The sequence below is a fragment of the Acomys minous genome, assembly GCF_964271855.1.
Source record: "Acomys minous genome assembly, chromosome: 16".
NCBI lineage: Eukaryota > Metazoa > Chordata > Mammalia > Rodentia > Muridae > Acomys > Acomys minous.
In genome coordinates this window covers 86,718,319-86,739,967 of record NC_140498.1, presented here as the reverse complement: position 1 = coordinate 86,739,967, position 21,649 = coordinate 86,718,319, and the positions used below count along the sequence as shown (strand labels likewise).

Here is a 21,649-nt window from a genome sequence, read left to right as displayed (position 1 = left end):
GCAGGGCTTGGCAACGGCCTCAGGATGTCTATTACGCCGGGGTGCCTGGGGTTGACAAGTGACCACTTGTATGACTGGTGGGCAAAACCATCGCATGGGAGAGTGAGTTGGTGACTGGGCAAAGTGGAGCAGAGGGCTGGGGGGACCTGAGGAGAGTCCTGAGGCTCTCTTATCCCAGCCAGAAGCAGGAAAGGGGCCACAGATCTGTATGGGCTCACCCCGTGTATTCTGCGGCAGCCATAGGAAGGCAAAGCTTGCAGGAAAATGAATCTCCACATGCGGATGCCACCTTACAAGGCACCCCTCTTGCTTTGAGAAACCTGAGCTGGAGTGGGGGCTTGGAGAGAGCTCTTTGTAAACCGTGCAGTGCTGCTTGGAGAGATAAATGGGTCAGGTGGGTGTGCGTTTCCATGCCCAGCTAGCCTGCGAGGCAGCAGAGTTGGGGGCTCTCCCCGAGAAGGGTGCCCTTGGGAAGGCCAGCAGCCCAGCGGCAAGGAGCCGCTGGTGTGCTGAAGTCTGAAGCGCTCAATAGCCTCTAAACCCACGTTCCTTCCGCGAAATTCCCGTGTTCTCTGCTGCGGCGCGCTCATTCAATCCAGCTAGGGCTAAATCCAGGGGAACCGCTCAGCTATTATATAACTTTCTGAGTTTAAGAAAGAGAATACTTAGGTAGTGGCAGCCTCACAGAATTCTCACAACCTCTCCCTAAAAAGTAAAAATGTAGAAGCGCACCCAAGAGGCACAAAAGTTACTGACTTTTGGGCCACTCACAATGGATTAACACTTTCGGTTTATCTGGGGCGCGGGGCGCTTTCTTCTTCAAATATTGGCTTAGATACTTTATTGCAGTATTAAGAAATCTTGGCCCTGCTGGGGATTGAACCTAGGGTCTCATACTTACTAGACAAGCGTTTTTATCACTGGGCCGCACATCTAGCTCTTCTTCTTTTTCACCAATGAGGAGAATATTCGAGTCCCCAAACGCTCCAACCTCTATCTCTTTATGCCTCCACGGGCAACCCCACACCAGACTGGTTCCGAGGGGTGACCTCCCGGGTGGGCTACCGCCCCGCCAGATCTGCCGACACTTGTCTCAAAGCAGCAGGACAATGCCTATCTCCGGCTCGCGCGCGCCAACTTTGCAACTTCACTCTCCCGCCGAGGCCGGGTTCTATTTCCCCCACGCCCCGCCCGTTTGGCGGAAGGATCCCGCGCGCTGATACGGAGTCTCTCAACCGTCTCGGCTCGGGCCCCGCCCACTGCGCGCCCAAGCCCCGCCTCCTCCCGCAGCCGGCCCCGCCCACTCCCGCGCGCCCTATGGGCCCGTAAAGAAGTCCCGGCCCGGCCGCTGCACTCCCGCGCGCGCATCCGTGCGCCGCCCGAGGCTGGCCTGAGGAGTCGGCGGCCATTTTGTTCTTCTCGTGGTTCCAGTGGCGAGAGGAGGAGGAAGCCGGGAGCGGGGCGGCTCGGGGGGGGACCCGCCGCGGCTGCTGCTGCCACCGCCGCCGCCACCACCGCCCGTGGGGCTCGTGGCGTGAAGAAGGAGGACCTGTGAGACCCGGGCGCGAGCCGGCGGCGGCGCCGCTGCGGGGAGGGTCGGCGGCGGGACGGCGATGGCGGATATCGATAAACTCAACATCGACAGCATCATCCAACGGCTGCTGGAAGGTGAGCGGCGCGCGGTCGGTCGGCGGGCGGGGCCCGGTGGAAACCAGGCCCAGTGGGGGCCGGTCCTTCTCGGAAGCCGCTCCGATCTGGGGCGCGCACACAGCGCCACCGGGTCTGGGGACGCTGTCTTTTTATTACCCGCTGCCCTTGCTTTCACATCCTCATCATCTGGAGTCCCAAGGACCCCATCAGTGTGACTTGGCGGGGCGACGTCCCAGGGCGATGAGAGCCCGTCTTCTGTGTTCTCCTCCCCCCGCCAAGCCATCCTCCGTCCAGCGCTTTTTCCCCTTGAACGTGCATCTGCACACGGACCCGGCCCGGGTGACCGTGTCGCTCTCTGCTCCTCAGATTGTTGTCCCGAGGATAGGGGGACGCTGCTGCGTTCAGCGAGCGCCCTGCCAGGTAGGTGCTGTTATCCTCGAAGTGTTTCGCAGGAGAAACTTCAAAAGACCTCGCTGGACCAAGGACACAGTTAACAGTCAGGTTTCAGACCGCCGGTAGCCAGGACCTAGTTTGAACCTGCTGCCTTCACCCTGTGGGGACACAGGAGATGCCCAGTGTGTGCTAAGGAAAGGTTGAAAATACAGCTTTCCTTTTGTCTGACTTAAGATGGGGTTGAGTGGGTGGGTGGGTGGGGGGCCCCTCTGCAGAGTATTCCCACTTGTGAGTTTCAGATTTTACAAAGGGACCCTGAAGCCTTCACAAATTCTAGAACATACCTGCTAAAGCTAAGGAGACAGTGGAGCCCCTCTTCTTGATTTGGGGCTCTTGACACTGCTGCCTTGTCTTCATCGCTTTTGCCAAAAATACTGTTGGAGTGTAAAGCGCTGTTGTCAGTGGACAGCTGCCTAGTCCTGGTTTTTAGATGTTTTCAAGTAAGTCACTGAAAGAAAAGTAAAAAGTGTCTTCCCACCTTTAATGCTTTGTTTTGTTTTGTTTAGGTAGGATCTCTTGGCTTTGGTTTTACTGAGACAAGGTCTCTCCAAGCCTGGCTATCTGTCCTGGAGCTCTGTATATAGACCAGGCTAGCCTCAAATTCTAAAGAGATCCATCTGCCTCTCTTCCCATGTATTGTGAGCAAAGGCGTTTGACCATGCCCCACTAGATACAGGGTCCCAGAAGCCAGAACTGGCTTTAAACTTCTGATCCTTGTGCCACCTCCCAAGTACTAGAATTTATAGGTCACCAAGCCTGGCTTAACAACATGCTGGGCATTGAACTCAAGGCTTCCTGCATGCTGAGTAAGCACTCCACCACCTAGGCTACATCTCCAGCTCAGGTTTTGATATTTCTAATATTTAAAACTGCTGAAAGTTTTAGCTGTAAATTTACCTCATCTTTCTTTTGTTTTAACTTTACTTGTTTTTATTTTTTCATGTGGAATGTGTGTGGGTGCATACAGGCCACAGTACACATGTATACACACACATGTACATGTGGACGTTAGAGGCCGATTAGGTATACTAGGTTCTCTCCTGTTTTTGTAGATTCTGGGGGTGGAACTCAGGTCAGTCTTGCAAGGCAGGTTTTCTGCTGACTAATCTGTCTGACCAGCGTCCCTTTCTTCCTCTTTTAAAAAATTTTTGTTTTTAGATTTTATGTGTATTAGTGTTTCTGTCTGCATGTTTATATGTGTACCATATGCGTGTCTTATGCCCATGGAAGTCAGAACAAGGCATTGGATCCTCTGGAATTGGGGTTACAGATGATTGTGAGCTACCGCATGGGTGGGTGCTGGGAATGGAACCCACATTATCCCCAAGAGCAGCACTGTCTCTTAGCTGCTGAACAATGAACCATCACATCAGCAGCAGCCGCTGATCCCCCCCCCCTTTTTTTTTAAATGAGACAGTTTCATTACATAGCCCAGGCTGGTCTCTCCCAACTATCTAGACTGCTGGGATTAAAAGCTTTCACCACCACACCTGGCTTCTCATAGTTTCTTGATAGTTTTTTAAATTTTGAGACTGGGTATCACTTTGTAGTGCAACACTGAAGCTCACAGAGTTCTGCCTGTTTCTGCCTATCCTCTGAGTGTTGGCGTTCAAGACTTTACCACCATGTCTGGGCTGGTTTTTTCTTTTCTGCTGAACTTAACAGAGTAAGACACTATTTAAATGCTCTGAGAATAGCTAGCTTCTTAGTATACATACTTGTTTGTTACTTATGGAAGTGAACTTGGCAACACAAGACCTGTTCTGGATGTGTATGCTTTACTTCAGAGGGTACTGGCATTGTGCTTTTCATAATGCCTTCAAAACCTTTATCTAAAAACTGAAAGTAAGAGTTAAGTAATTCTAAGATTGTAGCGATAGCTCAGCTGGTTTTGGCTCTTGCCTTTAATCTTGATGACATGATTTGATCCCCAGGAGCCACATGAGATTGAGAGAACCAGACTCTTTGAAAGCTGTCCTCTCCCTTCCCTCCACAAGTGGGTACTTGCACACGTGCACACACACAGTAATTTCTTTTTAATTGAGGGTTTAATTCTGAAGGGAATGTGAAAGGAACTTTTGTGAGAATTGGACTTGTCTATCCTGATTGATTCTGTCAAATCTTTCTCTGATTTGTCACTTTGTCTGCTTTTCATTTAGATGTCATTTTCTTTTTTTGTTTTTTGTTTTTTTTGTTTTTTGTTTTTTGAGACAGGATTTCTCTGTGTAACAGCCCTGACTGTCCTGGCTTGCTTTTGTAGACCAGGTTGGCCTTGAACTCAGAGATCCACCTGCCCCTGCCTCCCAAGTGCTGTGATTAAAGGTGTGCACCACCACGCCCAGCTTATATATCATTTTCAAACATGGGTGTCTCTTTACAAACTAACCTTACCTTTACCCTTTGTGATTAAAGGTGTGTGCTAAGGGCATGTCAGAATTCTAGCCAGAGTAGCCATGCTACTAGATTAAAAGCCTTCTACAGGGGGAGATGATCTGTCACTTAGTGAGGCTTTTTTTTTTTCATATTGATAATTGATTTTTTGCAGTCAGGGCACCTTGCTTCCCCAATGCTCTGGAGATCGAAGCATGAAAATCCAGAAGTTCTCAGCCAGACAGTGCTGGGTAACAAGATCAATCTCTCATAGGTAGAACTATTCCTCAAGATCTTCCAAGCTTGAGGGCTGTATGAACTAGTAGAGAAGAGAACGGGTCTTTTAATAAGAAAAAGTGACACTGGGCATAGTGGCATGCACTTTTAATCCCAGAACTATGGATTAGGAGGCTAGCCTGGTCTACATACCAGATTCCACACCAGCCAGCTGTATATAGTGAGAACCTCTCTTAACAAAACAAAAAACAAGGTCTGCAGAGATGGCTCAGTTATTTAGAGCATATATATATTACTCTTTCATGGCATCCAAGCTTAGTTCCCAGCACTCACATGAGGTGGCTCAATGCTTGTTACCGCAGGGGATCAGCCTCTTGGCTTCTGATGGCACATACGTACATGGCATAACTCACAGACACATGAATACAAATCCATGGCGACACAGACCTTTAATCCCAGCATTGAGAAGCAGGGGCAGGTGGATCTCTGAGGTCAAGGCCAGCCTGGTTTAGAAGAATAAGCCCTTAGGTGGAATCAAGAGGTCAAGGCTAGCCTCTGCTACATGCTGAGTTCGTTAGAGGCTGGCCTGAATTCCAGTGACTGTCTAAACACACAGGAAATTGAGTTGGTTCATAAGCTCTCCAGCTTTGCAGCACTCTAAATGTAGCTCTTCCCTGAGCCGGTTGCTCTGTGTGGTCAGCCACAGTGATGGAAGGTCTGTGTGGTCCTCCTTAACACATTCTGATGTTAACACATTGCTAGCACACAATAAAACAGAGATTTAAATAGAAAATAAGCTAGCTATGTGTGGACTTGGCCACCTGCTCTGCTGTTTTGATGGGAATTGGAGTGCTCTTCATGAAACTGCTGGCATTGAGCTGGGCGTGGTGGCGCAAGCCTTTAATCCCAGCACTCGGGAGGCAGAGGCAGGCGGATCGCTGTGAGTTCAAGGCCAGCCTGGTCTACAAAGTGAGTCCAGGACAGTCAAGGCTTCACAGAGAAACCCTGTCTCGAAAAACCAAAAAAAAAAAAAAAAAAAAGAAACTGCTGGCATTGTTCTGTTTGTTTTTCGAGACAGTGTCTCTGTAGCCTTGGCTGTCTTGGACTTGCTTTGTAGACCAGGCTGGCCTTGAACTCACATTGATCCACCTGCCTCTGCCTCCTGAGTGCTGGGATTAAAGGCGTGCGCTAGTGATTTCTTCACATCACAGTGTGCAAGAATCATGTTTATATAAAGGAAGGTTATTGTCAGGCTACAAGGCCGGAAGTGGCTGTGCTGATACAGAGAGCCCGCCAGTTCTGTCTGAAGACAGTCTGCAGTCCTCACAGTGTCTTAAGTATCTTGTGCGTGAGGCTTTTCAGTGTTCCTGCTTTAGAGTTCCCAGAAGGCTGGAGTCAAGGTCCTAAGTGAAAGATAAGTGGAGATAATGTGCTTGCTTGCTTGTCTTGAAGCAGAGCCTAAAACTGAACAGAGGATACATAATACACAAGCAAGGTCATTTTAACAGGGACATCCAGACCTAAAGGCCTGTCCCCAGCATGAACAGGTATGTATCCTCATACTTGACCCGGAAAGCAGGGCAAGACCCCTCCCCCATGAGCTGTGTGGCTTTTGGAGCCTTTTGAAAACCTCAGTTTGGACTGGGTGGCACCACATGCCTTGTACCCCAGCATTTAGAGGCAGAGGCAGGCTGACCTCTTGAGTTTGAGGCTAGCCTGGTCAACAAAGCTAGTTCCAGGAGAGCCAAGGCTACACAGAGGAGCTATACACCACTACACTTCCTCCACCCACTATCCATCCCCCCCCTCAAAAAAAAAAAAACACTACATTTCAAGTACCCCCGTTGTCTCTTTGCCTGGGAGAGCTGGGGTCCTAGGCAGGTGGGACACAGGAGCATACCATTTCAACCAGGAAAACAGGTGGACTGACGTGTGTATCACTTAGTGGTTTTGGTTAGGCGTGGTCAGTACACTTTATTTTTATTTTTACTTTTTTATTTCTGTCTACATGTATGCCTCCACGCCAGAAGAGGGCATCACATCCCAGTGTAGATGGTTGTGAGCCACATGTGGTTGCTGGGAATTGAACTCAGGACCTCTAGAAAAATAGACAGTGCTTTCAACAAGCCCTGGTCCTGGTCAGTGCACTTTAAAGGCTGAGGAAAAGGTGGTGTGTGTATCAGGTGGGAACTGCCTTGTAGCTGAGGAAACTCCCACAGGCCCACTGAAGTAAGGCAGCTCTCATTCCCTGAGCTGGAATTCCGGAAGAATTCCACCTCCTGGTTGCTGACATCCATCCTTGGTTTTGAAGGAGGTGAGTATTTTTAACGTTTATAGGAAATAGAAACTTACAGGGTCCAGTGTGCAAAGCATGGTTGCCAAAACGTGTTCGGCTGTGGAATTAAGACAGATTCTCAGGCTGCCCTCTAACTCCCTGCATAGCTCAGGGTGACCTTGAACTCTTGATCCTCCTTCCTCCCATGTAAAGAAATTGCAGAAGTGATGTTCCGGTGTCTGACTTAGGCCAAATACACTGCTTTCAGTGAGTTGGTTAGTGCTCTTCATAGAAAACGAGATGCATCCTTGAGATTTTTTTGTTAGAGCTTTTTTAGCCTCATCCTGAGGAAATCAGTGTCATCCTTAAAGTCCAGAGTATCCATGACAGCAGCAGTCCCCAGCCAGCTTTAGGGGTGCTGTGAGACAGAGGGGTGGCGCGTATTCTTTTCCTGTTGGTAGTTGGGAGGAAGTGGGTTCTTGAAAGGTAGCTTGCATGTTTGGTAGAAAATAACTTAGTTCTTTGTGAGAAAGTGTACATAACAAGTATTTATTTACTAAATTTGTTTGTTTTGAGATATTTTTCTAGATATTTAAAAAATACTATGAAGGTAATAATTTATCAAGTTACGTGTTTGGTTTTTGTTTGCTTTTTTTAGGTTTTTCTCTTTTTGTTTGTGGGTGTTTGGGTTGTTTATTTGTTTGTTTGTTTGCTTCAAGACAGAGTTTCTCTGTTGGCTGTCCTGGACTTACTTGCTTTGTAGATCAGGCTGGCCTTGGACCCAGATCTGCCTGCCTGTGCTGGGGTTAAAAGCTGGTGTGTTTGGCTGACTGCTGCCTAAGTAAGGCTGTCTTCGGACAGCAAGAGCTCCTTCTGTGCTGCTCTTCTTGGTTCCAGACCTTTTAGTAATTCATCTAGGGTCCCCTTCCTTTCCTTTTAAGAAAAAAAATTGAGATAGAGTTTCCTGGGCCTAGACTGGCCAGGACAGTTCTGTGTAGATGAGAATGACCTTGAATTTCTGATCCTCTTGGTACCGAGCCTGGTTGTGTGCTGGGGTGGAACCCGAGGCCTGGTGCATGGTGGGCCCCAAGGGTTTTTGTACCAACTTTCTTCTGAAATGCTTGCTTCTAGACTGGGGAAAGTTACTGCTGTCTGGAGAGGTGTTAGGGCTGTCAGCCATCAGCCTCAGCAGCCTGGCTGGTGTCAGGGTTCATGAACTGGGGACTTTGATTTTATAGTCAGTGGAGTTTCTATTGAAACGTCTATGACTACTAATGTTAGTGATGTTTCAGGTAAGTACGGTCTACAGAACAGCCTTTGCTGTTAGGTAGGTACCAGCATGCCTAAATGTCCCTTTCTAGTTAGACACAAATGCGACACTGGAAGCGGCAGGCTGACCCAGCACCAGTGAAGAGCCATAGGACCAGCCTAGGTAGACAGTTGGTCCTTGGAGTTAGCTGCCAGAGGCTGTCATTTTGCTTGATGACACTGAGAGCTAAAGCAGATCTTGCTGATTCAGCAGCTTTAGGACATACCTAGTGCTCAGCCCCTCCACTCTGGTTGACCAGCACCCTGTCTGGTGTTCATTAAAGCACAGTTTGAAGAGTATAGTGCTGTGCATATTTTGATTGTGTGTGTGTGTGTGTGTGTGTGTGTGTGTGTGTGTGTGTGTGTGTGTGTGTAGAGAGAGACAGACAGTTCTCTGTAGACCTGGCTGTCCTGGAACTCCCTCTCTGGTGGGAAAGATTAAGCTTTGTCACTGGTGGAAGCAGTCTTGGAGTCTTGATGGGCTTTACCCTTGGGGCACCCCATGAATACCTTGTGACAGACTGAGTAGGGCCATCCTGGGCTTAAAATTCAAAAAACAGACCTGGGAACCCCACCTGGGCTATTGTTTTTCTAATTGTCCCTCAACCTGGAGAGGGAGACTGCCCTTCACACGCGACTCAGGCAGGTGGGGAAGAGAGAACAGGTTCAGCCCGGGCTTGAGGGCTTGAACACGTGTGGAGCAGCGAACACCTAAGGGCCCGTCCCGTGGAACGGATACTGGAAGGTTCACTCTTTTGTTCCGTTAACCTTTTTTCCTTTTTGTGTAAGCTAGTTGGGTTTATAATAAAGTTTAATTGTTAAAAAACAGAGCCAACACTCTATAGACCAGGCTGGCCTTGATCTCCTGCCTTAGCTTCATAAGTCAACAGGAAAGATGGGTATGGACTTTACATCTGGGTCCCTATGAGTAGGCCAGCCAGGGTGACAGTTGGGGCTGGTTGGCAGCCAGATGTTGTCAGCAGTTCGGAAAGTGTGGTGCATTCTTTGGGCAAGGAGCAGCTTCTCCAGTTGAAGATAAGTCTGGTCAGTCCTGAAGGGTGAGCAGTTATTGCCAGCTGTGGCTGTAGATGCATTTCCAGTTTGTTTTCCCTTGAGCTACCTAGATGGAATTAGTTCTGAGGCCATGTGCAATGTTGTGTGCCAGTTTTTCAGATAGAAATAAGTCTGTCTGTTAAGATAGCATCTAATCCTTACATCTCACTCAGAGGAACACTTAATGAATTCCTGTCCCACTGAGAAAAAAAAAGTGGAACAGAAACCAGACAGGGTGGCCTTCAATTAGAGTGGAAGGGGTGAGGCTACAGGAGGATCATGAACTCTAAGGTCAGCCTGAGCTACGTAGCGAGAGCCTAGGTAGAGATCCTGTGAGGAATAGCTTGTTGCAGTGTGGCATATATACCTTTAATCCAGCATGGCAGAGGCAGGCAGGTCTCTGAGTTCAAGACTGACTAAGGCTACATAGCAAGAACTTGTCTCAAAAAATAGTAAAAAACGAACTCCAGCTTTCTAAAGGCGGCAGTGGGTGCTTTCAGAAGCAAGGAGTCCTAGTGACATCTGGCTTTCTCCAGTAGAGCCAAGTATGTAGCAGCAAGCCAGATAGAGGTTATCACCAAAGACACAAGAATGGACCGCTCATTCACAAGTGTGCAGCTCCCCTGGAGGAAATTCCTACTGAAACCAGAACCGTCCAGGAGTTCCCTTCTAACCAACAATAAGTCTCCTGCTGGGCAGCCTGCCCAGGTTTCTGGCCGTTGAGGCAGGGATCCCACCGCTTCCTCCCTGAGTGCTGCTCATCTCTCTCGTCTGTGGCTTTGTGGCAAAGGAAAGCCTTTGTTGCTTGGCTGCTATTCCTGCTTTCCCTAAAGGCTGGGCCACCTCCGTCTTTCAAAATTGTTCCTGCCTGAGGGCTTGAGCCTGCTCAGCCTATGCTGCATGTGTTCAGTCCCCGGAATCCACAAAAGGGTAGAAGAAGAGAACCAGCTCCACATTTGTCTTTTGACCTACACTTACCCTCAAACCCCACCGCACCTCCATAGTAGAATTTAAGGGTAGGACTAGGGGAGATGGCTCAGTCTGTGAAAATTGCTGTGCAAACAAGATCTGTATTTGACTTCACCAGAACTTACAGAGTTTCTCCATCTCACAGCCCTAGCTGTCCTGGAACTCGCTCTCTAGACCAGGCTGCCCTCAAACACCTGAGTGCTGATGTTAAAGGTGTGAGCCACCAAAGCCAGGCTCAGAACCTACTTTGTAAGGCATCTGCTGCCCCAGTACTTGGGGAGGGAGGAGCAGGATCCCTGATAGTTCTGTGGTGTAGCCAGAAATAAGGTGGCGAATAGACAGGGAGCAACCCACATCAACTCCAGCCTACGCATCTTTGTCTGTTAGCCCAGTTAGACTTGGGGGGGGGGGGGCGAAGCTGCACAGAGGGGTCTACTCCTGCCTGACTCCCTGTCCTGTCTCAATATTTTTTTTCCTGCTTGGAGTGCTCGCCTTTTCTTGTCTTTCCTTGATTATTTTTCACTAAAAAACTAATGCTGCTCTGTACACCAAACCATTCCCAATCGACTTGTTCGTTCTGAGGAGCGGGAGTGTCTCTAGCAGTGTAGGCTGAAGGCCAGATTCCCCCAGGCGCTGGTTTTTAAGCACAGGTGCAGCCGAGAGTGGACTCTGCTCAGTACATAGGAGGCTTCTCACTACCTAAGCCCTTAGGCCTCTCTTATTACTTAGCTATCAGGCCATATGATTTTATGACAAAGCCTACAATTGAACAAAACTTAAGCTAGTGGGATCAGTCAGGTTTAAGGGTCTGCTAAAGACAGATCTGTGACACTGGTTTATGGTGGACAGATGCAGCTTAAATGGCTGCGTAGCCGGGCTCTGTGGAAGTCCAAGTGCCTGCTTCATCAGTCCTCCACAGAAAAGCAGAGACTCAGATTCTAGCACCGAGAGTGATTAGGTCCCTGTGCCAGCCAGACACTCAGCAAGCGGGGCCTGTGGCAGCCGCTTCCTGACTCAAGCAGCCACTTCAGAACTGGAGAGTTGAGATCTTTGGCAGCGGGAGCTGTTTCTTCAGTCTACATAATGATTGTCTGATCTCCTGTAACCGGATCCCACACACCGGATCTCCACAGCTGTTTTGTGTACCTCCTGAGAAGTGGGCTGTGGCACTGAGCAGAGCTCAGGGCTGACTCTGGGTCAGGAGTCACAGTGACTGGTGCTGGGCTGGGAGTTGTTCTGTTTAGGTGCCTGGGAGACCTTTCTCTGCACAAGCACTGACATTTATTTGCAAGTCCAAAGTGTACACAAGGAGCTGGTGTCATATTTGGACCTCAGGGTGTATTGTTCATTCCCTCTTCCCCTTTAGCTAGGACTTCTTACCGGCTCACTTACCAAGTGGACCACACTGACAGGCTCCCCAGTCCTAGAGCTCTGTTTTGGTAGACACTCCTGCAGCACTGAGGTTGTAGATGTGGGTCATCAAGCTGGGTTTCTTTCTGTGGGTTCTGGGCCTCAAACCTAAGTTCTCATGCTTGTAGGGCAAGCTTTTTACCACTGAGCCATCTACCTAGCTTCTAGGGCATTTAAAAAAAATCATTTTATGGGGGGAAAAAGCCAGGTGTGGTAGCCCACGCCTTTAATCCCAGAACTCAGGGAGGCAGAGGCAGGCCTGGTCTACAAAACAAGTCCTGGACAGCCACGATAACGTAGAGAAACCTTATCTCAGAAAAAGAAAACAAAACAAAAAAATCATTTCATGTGTGTGGTGGTTTTGCCTGCATGTATGTCAGTGTGTGCTTGTGTAGTGTCCTTGGAGGCCCAAAGGTGTATTTATTAGATCCCCAGAACTGTAGTTACAGTCTATGAAATGCCACTTGACTGTTGGAGGGTGAACCTGGGATTTCTGCAAGAGCAGCAGGTTTTTGTTTGTAACTTGTTTTGCTTTCTGGTTTTTTGGGTTTTGGGTTTCTCTTGTAGCCTTGGCTGTCCTGGACTCCAGGCTGACCTTGAACTCACAGATCAGCTGACTCTGTCTCCCTGAGTGCTGGGATTAAAGGCCTGTGCCACCACCGCCTGGCAAATTAACGTTTGTTTCCTACTAACATGTGTGGGTCTGCATTTAAGTGCAGGTGCCAGCCAAGGCCGGAAGTTAGAGGCAGTAATGGACTGCCTGTCGTGGGTTGTTGCTCTTAGCTGCTGCTGCCCTAAATTGAACATTTCTATGTATCTTGACTGCCATTTCTCTCCACAGTGAGAGGGTCCAAGCCAGGCAAGAATGTCCAGCTACAGGAGAACGAAATCCGAGGACTCTGCTTGAAGTCTCGGGAAATCTTCCTCAGTCAGCCTATCCTTCTAGAACTTGAAGCACCACTCAAGATATGTGGTGAGTGGTACTGAGTTCCCTCCCATTCTCAGCTGAGGGCACGCTGGCCTTTCTGAAAGATTACGGCCACTGTGGGGGTGGGGCTGGGGTGGCCTCGTCTAGTTTGGCTTACTCTGCTGTATGGAGGCCATCCTTTAAAGCTGCATAGTCTGGATGGGTATACACCGTCTCTGACTCAGAGTATAGTCTGTGTGTAGAGGCGCCCTTGGCTGTGACCTGGCAGGAGTTGTAAGGTTGTAAGGCCTAGGCGCGTGTGTTAGATGCTAGTGCTGTGAGGGCCCAGGCTCACTAGACACTCACAAAGGATGCGTGGACGTAGGCCCCTGAAGCAGAGCTGTCTCCCGGTGCTCTGAGAGGGAGCTGCAGTACTTGACAGGAAGCATGCTGAGACAAGATAGATACTCTTCCCCCCCCCCCAGCCCGGAAACAGGCTGTCCTGGACTCAACTTTGTAGACCAGGCTGCTCTTGAGCTCACAGCCATCTGCCTGCCTCTGCCTCCCAAGTGCTGGGATTAAAGGCCGGGTAAGATACTCTTTACCACAAAATAAATTAAGTTGTATCTAGGGGAGCTCTGGACGAGTGCATTTGCTTATCATGGTCAGTTGAACTAAATATGCTACACAATGGGGAATTAATGTTGGCTATGACCTTCTTAGAGGACATTGCCATGTGCTGTGAGCTGAGCTGTGTGCAGGTGGTGACACTGGTAATGTTCTCATCTCCAGGTGACATCCACGGGCAGTACTACGATTTGCTCCGGCTGTTTGAATATGGTGGATTCCCGCCAGAAAGCAACTATTTGTTTCTCGGGGACTATGTGGACAGGGGCAAGCAGTCACTGGAGACGATCTGCCTCTTGCTGGCCTACAAAATCAAGTATCCAGAGAACTTTTTCCTTCTCAGAGGGAACCATGAGTGTGCCAGTATCAATAGAATCTACGGATTTTACGATGAGTGTGAGTGCTTTGTATCTCGAAGGAAAAGGGCTGGGAGGCAATGTGGCAGACCTGTCACCACTTCCTTGGGCTGGTGAGAGTGGAGCTACCGCAGCACACCTGCCTTCATCCTAGTCCTAGGGGGTGCGCCTGACCACGGGTGCTGATGGGATTGGTTGCAAAGAGCCATCCCACTGACCACCTTGATGGCACATACGGCTTTGTTCTTAGTGCAGTTCTGAGAACTTGCTAAATGGCTTTGCTTTTCACTTAGATTGGCCCATATAGAGCATCTCTCTTTTTTGTGTGTTTTTGTTTTTTCGAGACAGGGTTTCTCTTTCTCTGTGTAGCTTTGGCTGTCCTAGACTTGCTTTGTAGACCACTTGAACTCAAAGTGATCTGCCTGCCTCTGGAGTGCTGGGATTAAAGGTGTGTGCTACCACACCCGGCTCAGAGCATCTCTTGAAAGCATGTGAGTCAGTGGCTTGTGAATTGAAACAGGGTCCACAGCTGCAGGCCGTGCTGGTCGGCTCTGGCGCTGATGTCCAGTGCTAGAGGCATTGGTATGTAGGTGGGATCTTTTTTTTTTTTTTTTTTTTTTTTTTTCCGCAACAGGGTTTCTCTGTGTAGCCTTGGCTGTCCTGGACTCACTTTGTAGACCAGGCTGGCCTCAATCTCTCAGCGATCCGCCCACCTCTGCCTCCCAAGTGCTGGGATTAAGGGCATGCGCCACCACGCCCGGCTTTCACTCATCTTACAGTGAAACAGTGTGTTTGAAAATGTACATTGTGGGGTTTTGGAGTTTGTTGGGTTTTGGTTTTTGTAGCACTGCTATATTTAAGAAAGGGGCATTAACTTTTTTTTTTTTAATATTTATTTATCATTATGCATACAGTGCTGAAAAGGGCATCAGATCACATTATAGATGGTTGTGAGCCACCATGTGGTTGCTGGGAATTGAACTCATGACCTGGAAGAGCAATCAGTGCTCTTAACCTCTGAGCCATCTCTCCAGCCCACATTAACTTTTCTTGAATAACCACAATTTTATTTTAAATCAGTGTGTGTGTGTTGAGGGTGCAGGAATGAATTCAGAGTGTGGAGTTGGTTGTCTCCACCTTCACTTGGGTTGCTAGGCTTGCTCTCTGAGCTGCTGCACTGGTCCCCAGCTCTGTTATTTATTTGTTGGTTGGTTTATATTGGTCTATTTATTTTGGGTTTTTTTCAAGGCAGGATTCTTCTGTAGTCCTGGCTGCCCTTGAACTCACAGAGATCCGCCTGCTTCTGCCTCCTGAGTGCTGGGATTAAAGGTGTGCACCACCACCACACGGCTCCAATTTTATTTTACAGTAATTTGTGCATTTTCTAGACTGGTTATCTCATTTTTTTGAGGTTTTCTGAAATGCTTTTACTGAGTAGCCCATGCTGGCCTCAGCCTTGTGGCTTCTGCTCCAGCCTCCTGATTGGGGGTGGGTGGGCTTCAGGTGTCCACCCCACACAGAGCTGGGCTATCTAGTGAGGCTGCACTTTGGTCTGCTCTCTGACAGAAGAGATGCTTCCATAGCCTTGAATGGAACTGTGTGGAAAGAAGAACTAGTTTGATGGCGGACTTAGGTTGTTTCACCCAAACAAAATGCCAGGAGTTTTATGCCTTCGGTTGCACTGTCCTCTGGGCTGTTTCTGCCAGGAGTGGCAGGAATTTAAGAAAGTCCTGGTGGCTTAGCACTCGTTAATGTGGCACACTGAGGCAGCGGTTTAGTTAAGGCTGGCCATGTTAGATGTTAGAGCATCAGGTCTTCTCACCTGAGACACAGCCTTAACTAGCCCTCAGCAAAGGCAGTGAGTGAGTGACTGCCCAGACCCTGGGTTCAGCAGAGATTGGAAACAGGTCCAGGTGGATTTTGGAATAAGGTCAAGGTCATTTGGCCTCAGTTTCTGCATTGATTTTCTTAACCATTAGCTGTTGGAAATTGAAGATGTTGGCTATGTTCCTTTTTAAGTTTCCCGAATTATGCGGGGAATCTATGACCTCCATGAGGGTTAAGTGCAGACCTCTAATGGGGGGGGATCTGGATGCTAGGGGGGCGGGTTGTGGTCTGCTCATCTTGAAAGGCATGGCTCAGGCTCAGAAAGGCTGTTGCTAGGCCCTGCTATACCTGTCCAAGGAGTGTAGGCTTTTAGATGTTCCTGTATCCCTGGTAAAGAAGACAAAAGTCTTAGTGTGGGGACAAATATAACACGGTGCGTGAGTGTAGGGTGGCCCAGGAGGCAGAGGCTCCTCAGCATCACACAGTCGTCAGTCAAGAGAATGAAAGTTGCTAAAGCTTGTGAATGGGTTTTGAGTTCGCTACATAATTCTCGAATAGAATGGTGCTGAAGGGGGCATGCTCTGACAAGTGGTGGTGGGGGGACATAACCTGTACCCCTTACTCTCTGGGAAGTGTGCTGCTTGCGGTCTTTTAGAACTGAACACTCAGTGTACCAACACAAAGCTGTCTGTGGCTCCAGAGTCCTTGGACCTCCTGCAGTCCTGGTGGGGCTTCTGTCAGGTCACAGTGAGCTCCAGAGCTCAGGCCCCTAAAGGAAGGAAGAGGTGTTGGCACACGGTTTGATGGTGGTTGCTGGACGTTCCCTCTAGGTCACGATTGGACAAAACAGATACAGCTTAGAATAGAATGTGTGCTGCCTACTAATCGTGGGCCTGAGGTGTGCCTCTGTCTAGACCTCAGCTCACTTCTGTGGGAACATAGTTCATGTGGAAATGGACTGTTGCCTGTAGATGAACCAGCTCCAGGCATCCTGTACGCCAGCCCTTCTGAGGCTGCAAGGCCTGTTACTTGAAAGATGGCCTAAGAGGCAAAGGTGTGATGACGGTCTGCATTCTTACAGGTAAAAGAAGATACAACATTAAGCTGTGGAAAACGTTCACAGACTGTTTTAACTGCTTACCGATAGCAGCCATCGTGGATGAGAAGATATTCTGCTGTCATGGAGGTATGCGGCTGCCTTCAGCCAGGCAGCTTCTTCTGCCCCTTCTGAAAAGTAGATGGCCATGCTGGCCTCTGCAGACCACTGTTGTGCAGCACTAGGGCTTGTCCACAGTGACACAGCCAGGCTCATTTGGGTGATATCAGAAAATAAGCCGCTATCAAAATCCCCACATAATGCATTAAGGGCTGTACGCCCCGCTGGGTTGGGTACATAGACTAGAGTCAGGGCGGTCAGGTACATGTGGGGCTGTGGACAGCAGAAGCTCAGAGGACCAGCTGAGCCCTGGCCCTGCACCGGTGATGGTCTGTCGTGCCTGGTGTGTCCACCTTGGGAGGAGTGTGGATGTGGTCACAGGGCTCTGTTGAGGTGACTGTCTCTGTGTCCCGAACATGAATACAGTAAATTTTGTGCATATTATTTATTTGGTGGCAGATTTTTGTCATTGCATTGGTTTCACCAAAACCAAGTAAACAAAACATGCACAGGTTTGCCATAGAGTTGGCAGCACCAGCCTCTACAGGCAGGAAGGGCTGTCGGCCTGCTCAGACCAAATTTCCTTGCTTCAGTGTTTTTCTTTTCTCATTGGTTAGGTTTATCACCAGATCTTCAATCTATGGAGCAGATTCGGCGAATTATGAGACCAACTGATGTACCAGATCAAGGTCTTCTTTGTGATCTTTTGTGGTCTGACCCCGATAAAGATGTCTTAGGCTGGGGTGAAAATGACAGAGGAGTGTCCTTCACATTTGGTGCAGAAGTGGTTGCAAAATTTCTCCATAAGCATGATTTGGATCTTATATGTAGAGCCCATCAGGTATTGATTTTGAATTTTACATGTACACTTAGAGCATGTGTGTGAGCAGATTCTCCTTGTTGATTTTGGTGGGTAGGTATGGCTTGCCAAAGTGTGCCTCTGGGGAGAGCGGCAGGGGGCCAAGCTCAGCGGGGAACAGAATGGAGCAGCTCAGGCTTCCAGCTGCCCACACCGACACTGTCTCTCCACAGGTGGTTGAAGATGGGTATGAGTTTTTTGCAAAGAGGCAGTTAGTCACTCTGTTTTCTGCACCCAACTACTGTGGCGAGTTTGACAATGCAGGTGCCATGATGAGTGTGGACGAGACCCTCATGTGCTCCTTCCAGGTGAGCTTGCCGTTTTGCTGACCTCCTGGGAAGTAGTTCTCACTGTCCTTTCCTGAGCAGGGCGTCCCTTCTCCAGCAGCTTATGTTTGTCCCCTGGGAACAATGTGTGGGCTTTTTCTAAAGATAGGGGAAACAACACAGAGCCTTTCCCCCAGTATTGAATTTAGATATAAGTTGAGTTCTTTTAATTAAGTAGGTAAGAGTGGGTGATGTGTTTATATTATCATTTTACAATTAGTGCTTTTTGGGGGTGAGGAGTGTACAGCTTCTTTTGAAATAGTGTTTGTGGCCCTGGCCAGCTGGAACTCACTTTGTAGACCAGGCTGGCCTCAAACTCCACAGAGATCCGCCTGCCTCTGCCTCCCTATCGCTGGGATTAAAGGGGTACGCCACCATGTCGGCCTCATGCTGTGACATCATCCCCTGTGTTGGCCTCTGCTTCACATTTGCTCCCTGTGTAGCTGACTCATCCATTCCCTGCTCACGCAGTTGTAAGTGGTAGTGTAGCTGTGGAGGTCTGAGGCAGCCCTCCAGGCTCCCAGATCCTGGGGTCTCCATTGCCTTCCACAGAACTGCCCACGACTGCTGCTGGCGGGTGGGGAAGGGTGCTCTCTAGGCTGGAGTTTGTCATTTTGCCTAGACGGGAACTTTTTGCCAAGTCACATATTTTAGCTATATGTCAAAGTAGGTCTCTACCAAAGTGCTCTTGCAAGTAGTCTGGGCTGTGTTATGTGCTAGAGGGGTTTTAGAGTTTGGGGGTCTTCAGGCAGAAACTTCTGGCTGGGAGATAAGAACAAAGTATAGTTCCTAAGACGTCTTTTCCCTTTCGCAGATTTTAAAGCCTGCAGAGAAAAAGAAGCCCAACGCCACGAGACCTGTCACACCGCCAAGGGGTATGGTCACAAAGCAAGCAAAGAAATAGATGTCACTTGACACTGCCTAGTTGGGACTTGTAACATAGCGTACATAACCTTCATTTTAACTGTAATGTGTGCTGGCCAGCCCAGGGAGACTGCTGGGCCCTCCTCCAATTTGATTACTGTTGGCACTTGCTGGTTATAGCAGCAAGCAAAAGGCATTTCATTCTCAAGAAAGCATTTTTTGTTTTTAACCTCTGTTCCCTTTGCAGACAATTCTGATGATGGTGTTAAGCTGTACACCTCGGCAGTTTATCCTGTCCGAGGGAAAAGTGTACAATTGATCTTTTTTAATTTAGTATAAATCATGAATAATGTAAATGCTTGTTTTCTTAGGATATAAAGAGAGGCCTAGGGTGCGTGAGTCTGTACGTGTAATTGTCATAACTGCATTCTGTTGATACAAACCACTGTGAACATTTTTTTTCAAGTTTGTTTGAAAGGGACTGCTTTTCCTCATGGTCTTGTCATGTACAACAAACTAGTGTCTGCAGCTGTCGGCAGCAGGAGTGACCTGCCACCCGCACTGCCCAGACTGTCTGAAGCACACTCCCTCCACTCCCTCCCACCGCACACGTAATGACGATTAAAGCCATCCTTTCAATGTTTGTGATTCCTTCCTAAAGCCAAAGTTTCTGTTGGACTGTATTGGCACGCCCTGGACTTGAGGTGGCCTGCGCATCGAGGCTGCGTGCACAGGCCGCCTCCGTGGGGACTCAGAAGCAGGTTTTTATTTTAAATAGCAATAGTGATATAGTACTGGGTAAGCTATTAATGATGGCAGTTAATGACACTTTGTACAATTCCCATATAGTCTATTCACTGAGTAATCTTTTTACAGTTGGATCAGGCCTGAACCCGTCCATTCAGAAAGCTTCAAATTATAGAAACAACACTGTCCTATACGAGTGACCGATAATGCTTTCTTTGGCTACATTCTTTATTCTGCGGTGACGTTGAGGCTTATAAGTCAAAAGGAACTAACTTGCCGTCCACCGGTTTATACAGAACTCACAGTATCTATGACTTTTTTAAACTACGACCTGTTAATGAATCTGTTTCCACAGATGCCCGTGTACAATGCCATGTGCTGAGAATGATTTCAGACTTATTAAATGCGAGCTTGTTAACCTGTCAGTGTCCGTTTGTCTGTCAGCGGCCCCTCGGAATCCATTTGTCTTTCCCTATGCTGCCAGTTTGGGAGGGGGCTGTCTTCTCCAGAGCTGCAGCTGTAGCCTTAATTTCTTATTATCTTGAGTTCCATTAAAGCTAGTGGTGCTCAGATGAGAGGCTCGCCCACTTTCTGTTCATAGAGGCCTCTTGGGGAAATGCTGCGTATGTAAAGCCAGGTGCTCTGCTTGAATTTAGGCCGCTGTTGCCTGGGGAAAGTCTGACCCCATGTGTGGTAGTGGGTCTGTCCTTACTGCTGACCAGCTGGACCCAGCATCTGGCCCCAGGTGCTCCCGCTTCCCGCCTTGCTTTGTTCAGCTCAAAGCTAATGCTCTGTAAACCTCTTCAGTGAGGACCAGAAGGCTGAACCATTGATTGGGTCAAAGGCAGTTGAAGGCCATCAGCCCACAGACGGTGATGAATGAAGGTAAAGGTGACACAACACACTTAGGCCTTTTTCTGCTTATGGATGTCTTCCTCCTCTATCTGCATGCTCCCTTGTAGCTGGGGGAGGGTGGGCCCTGTTAAGTTGCAGTGAGTACAGAGTCCTGCTGAGTTGCACCTCCCTGATGAGGGGCTGCCCTGAGCTCATTGTTCTAACAAGTATTGCTGGCACCAGCATGAAACAGCACAATGGGGGTGTCTCTAGGAGTTGAAGTACTGAATATCAAAACCTGTGAAAATGTTTAGGGACACTGCCATAGTGTTCTTATTTACCATATACATGTGAATAGGCCATACATGTAAACACACACACACACACACACACACCATGGGGGCGCAGGGACAAGTGCTAATTTGGGAAGAAAGGACTGATGGGGAGGAAGCAGAGCCCTGAATGTGCTTGTGGGGTCAGCCCAGGCAGCGGAGAGAAGCCCTTCTGGTGCCTGAGAGCAGCTGGTAGATAAAGGGCAAGCGGATCGGGGCCTACAGGGCCTGAGGAAGGGTTGCTGGAGTGAGGGTGAGTGAGGAGCTCAGGCTAGAGAAGGGCGCTTGCGGCTCCCTGTTCCTCAGGACTGTGTGTCTCAAGCGCCCACATCAGGGTGCAGGGCACAGCTGCCTGTAGCTCGGCTCCTAGAGGCCAGCGCCCTCTTCTGGCCTCTGTGGAGCCCTACACACAGATCATGTACCTGCCTAGATGCTAAATTTTTAATTGAAGAAGACAGTTGGTTTGAGATGCTGGTGGCCTCTTAAAGGAAAGTAGTCACAGTTCGTTTTTCCTGATGAGGCAGCCAGCTGGTCTGTGGGGTACGTAGAGGAAGGAGTACAGCTGAGTTCAGTTCTGCTTATCAGATGCACGGTCTAGGTACACACCCGCCCAGATTATCGTCCTGCCGAGGCCCAACAGAACAACTGGAGCATTCCCTGGCAGGATTAACTCAAAGGAAGGCTGGCTACTCGTTACTCCACACACAAGCATGCAGGCAGCATCAGCCACAAAGACTCACGGTCCAAGCCAGTGGGGTTTTGTTGGGGACACTAAAGACAAGCAGAAGTCAGCTCCCAGTAGTTGCCAGAGTCAGGTTGCCACCTCTGTACAGAGCTGAACTGGACTTCCTGGGCTGCTGTCCAATGTGAAGAGCTCACCCACGGCCTTGGCGTTTCTGTTGAATTCTAACTTCAGATATAGGTAGGTGTTTTCCATGAAAGAATTTGATTTTTGTCAACTACAGATTTTTGTCAATTACAGATTTGTTACATGTTTGATAAAACCTTCAGTAACAACAGCTGGGAGATCCAGGTAAAGTGGCTGCTGCACAGGCTTGAGCCATCAGCCTGGTCCCCAAAACCCTTATA

General features: G+C 48.8%; 1 protein-coding gene across 1 annotated transcript; it reads left to right on the top strand.

Moving 5' to 3' along the window:
* The first annotated feature begins 1,371 nt into the window (after positions 1–1,371).
* Positions 1,372–19,812, top strand: PPP1CC (protein phosphatase 1 catalytic subunit gamma). Its single transcript, XM_084762151.1, has 8 exons — positions 1,372–1,668; positions 12,567–12,698; positions 13,425–13,655; positions 16,524–16,628; positions 17,216–17,439; positions 17,631–17,765; positions 18,598–18,658; positions 19,524–19,812. Exons 1-8 carry the CDS (start codon positions 1,614–1,616, stop codon positions 19,592–19,594), a joined length of 1,014 nt encoding a protein of 337 aa, XP_084618277.1. The 5' UTR covers positions 1,372–1,613; the 3' UTR covers positions 19,595–19,812.
* The last annotated feature ends 1,837 nt before the right edge of the window (positions 19,813–21,649 follow it).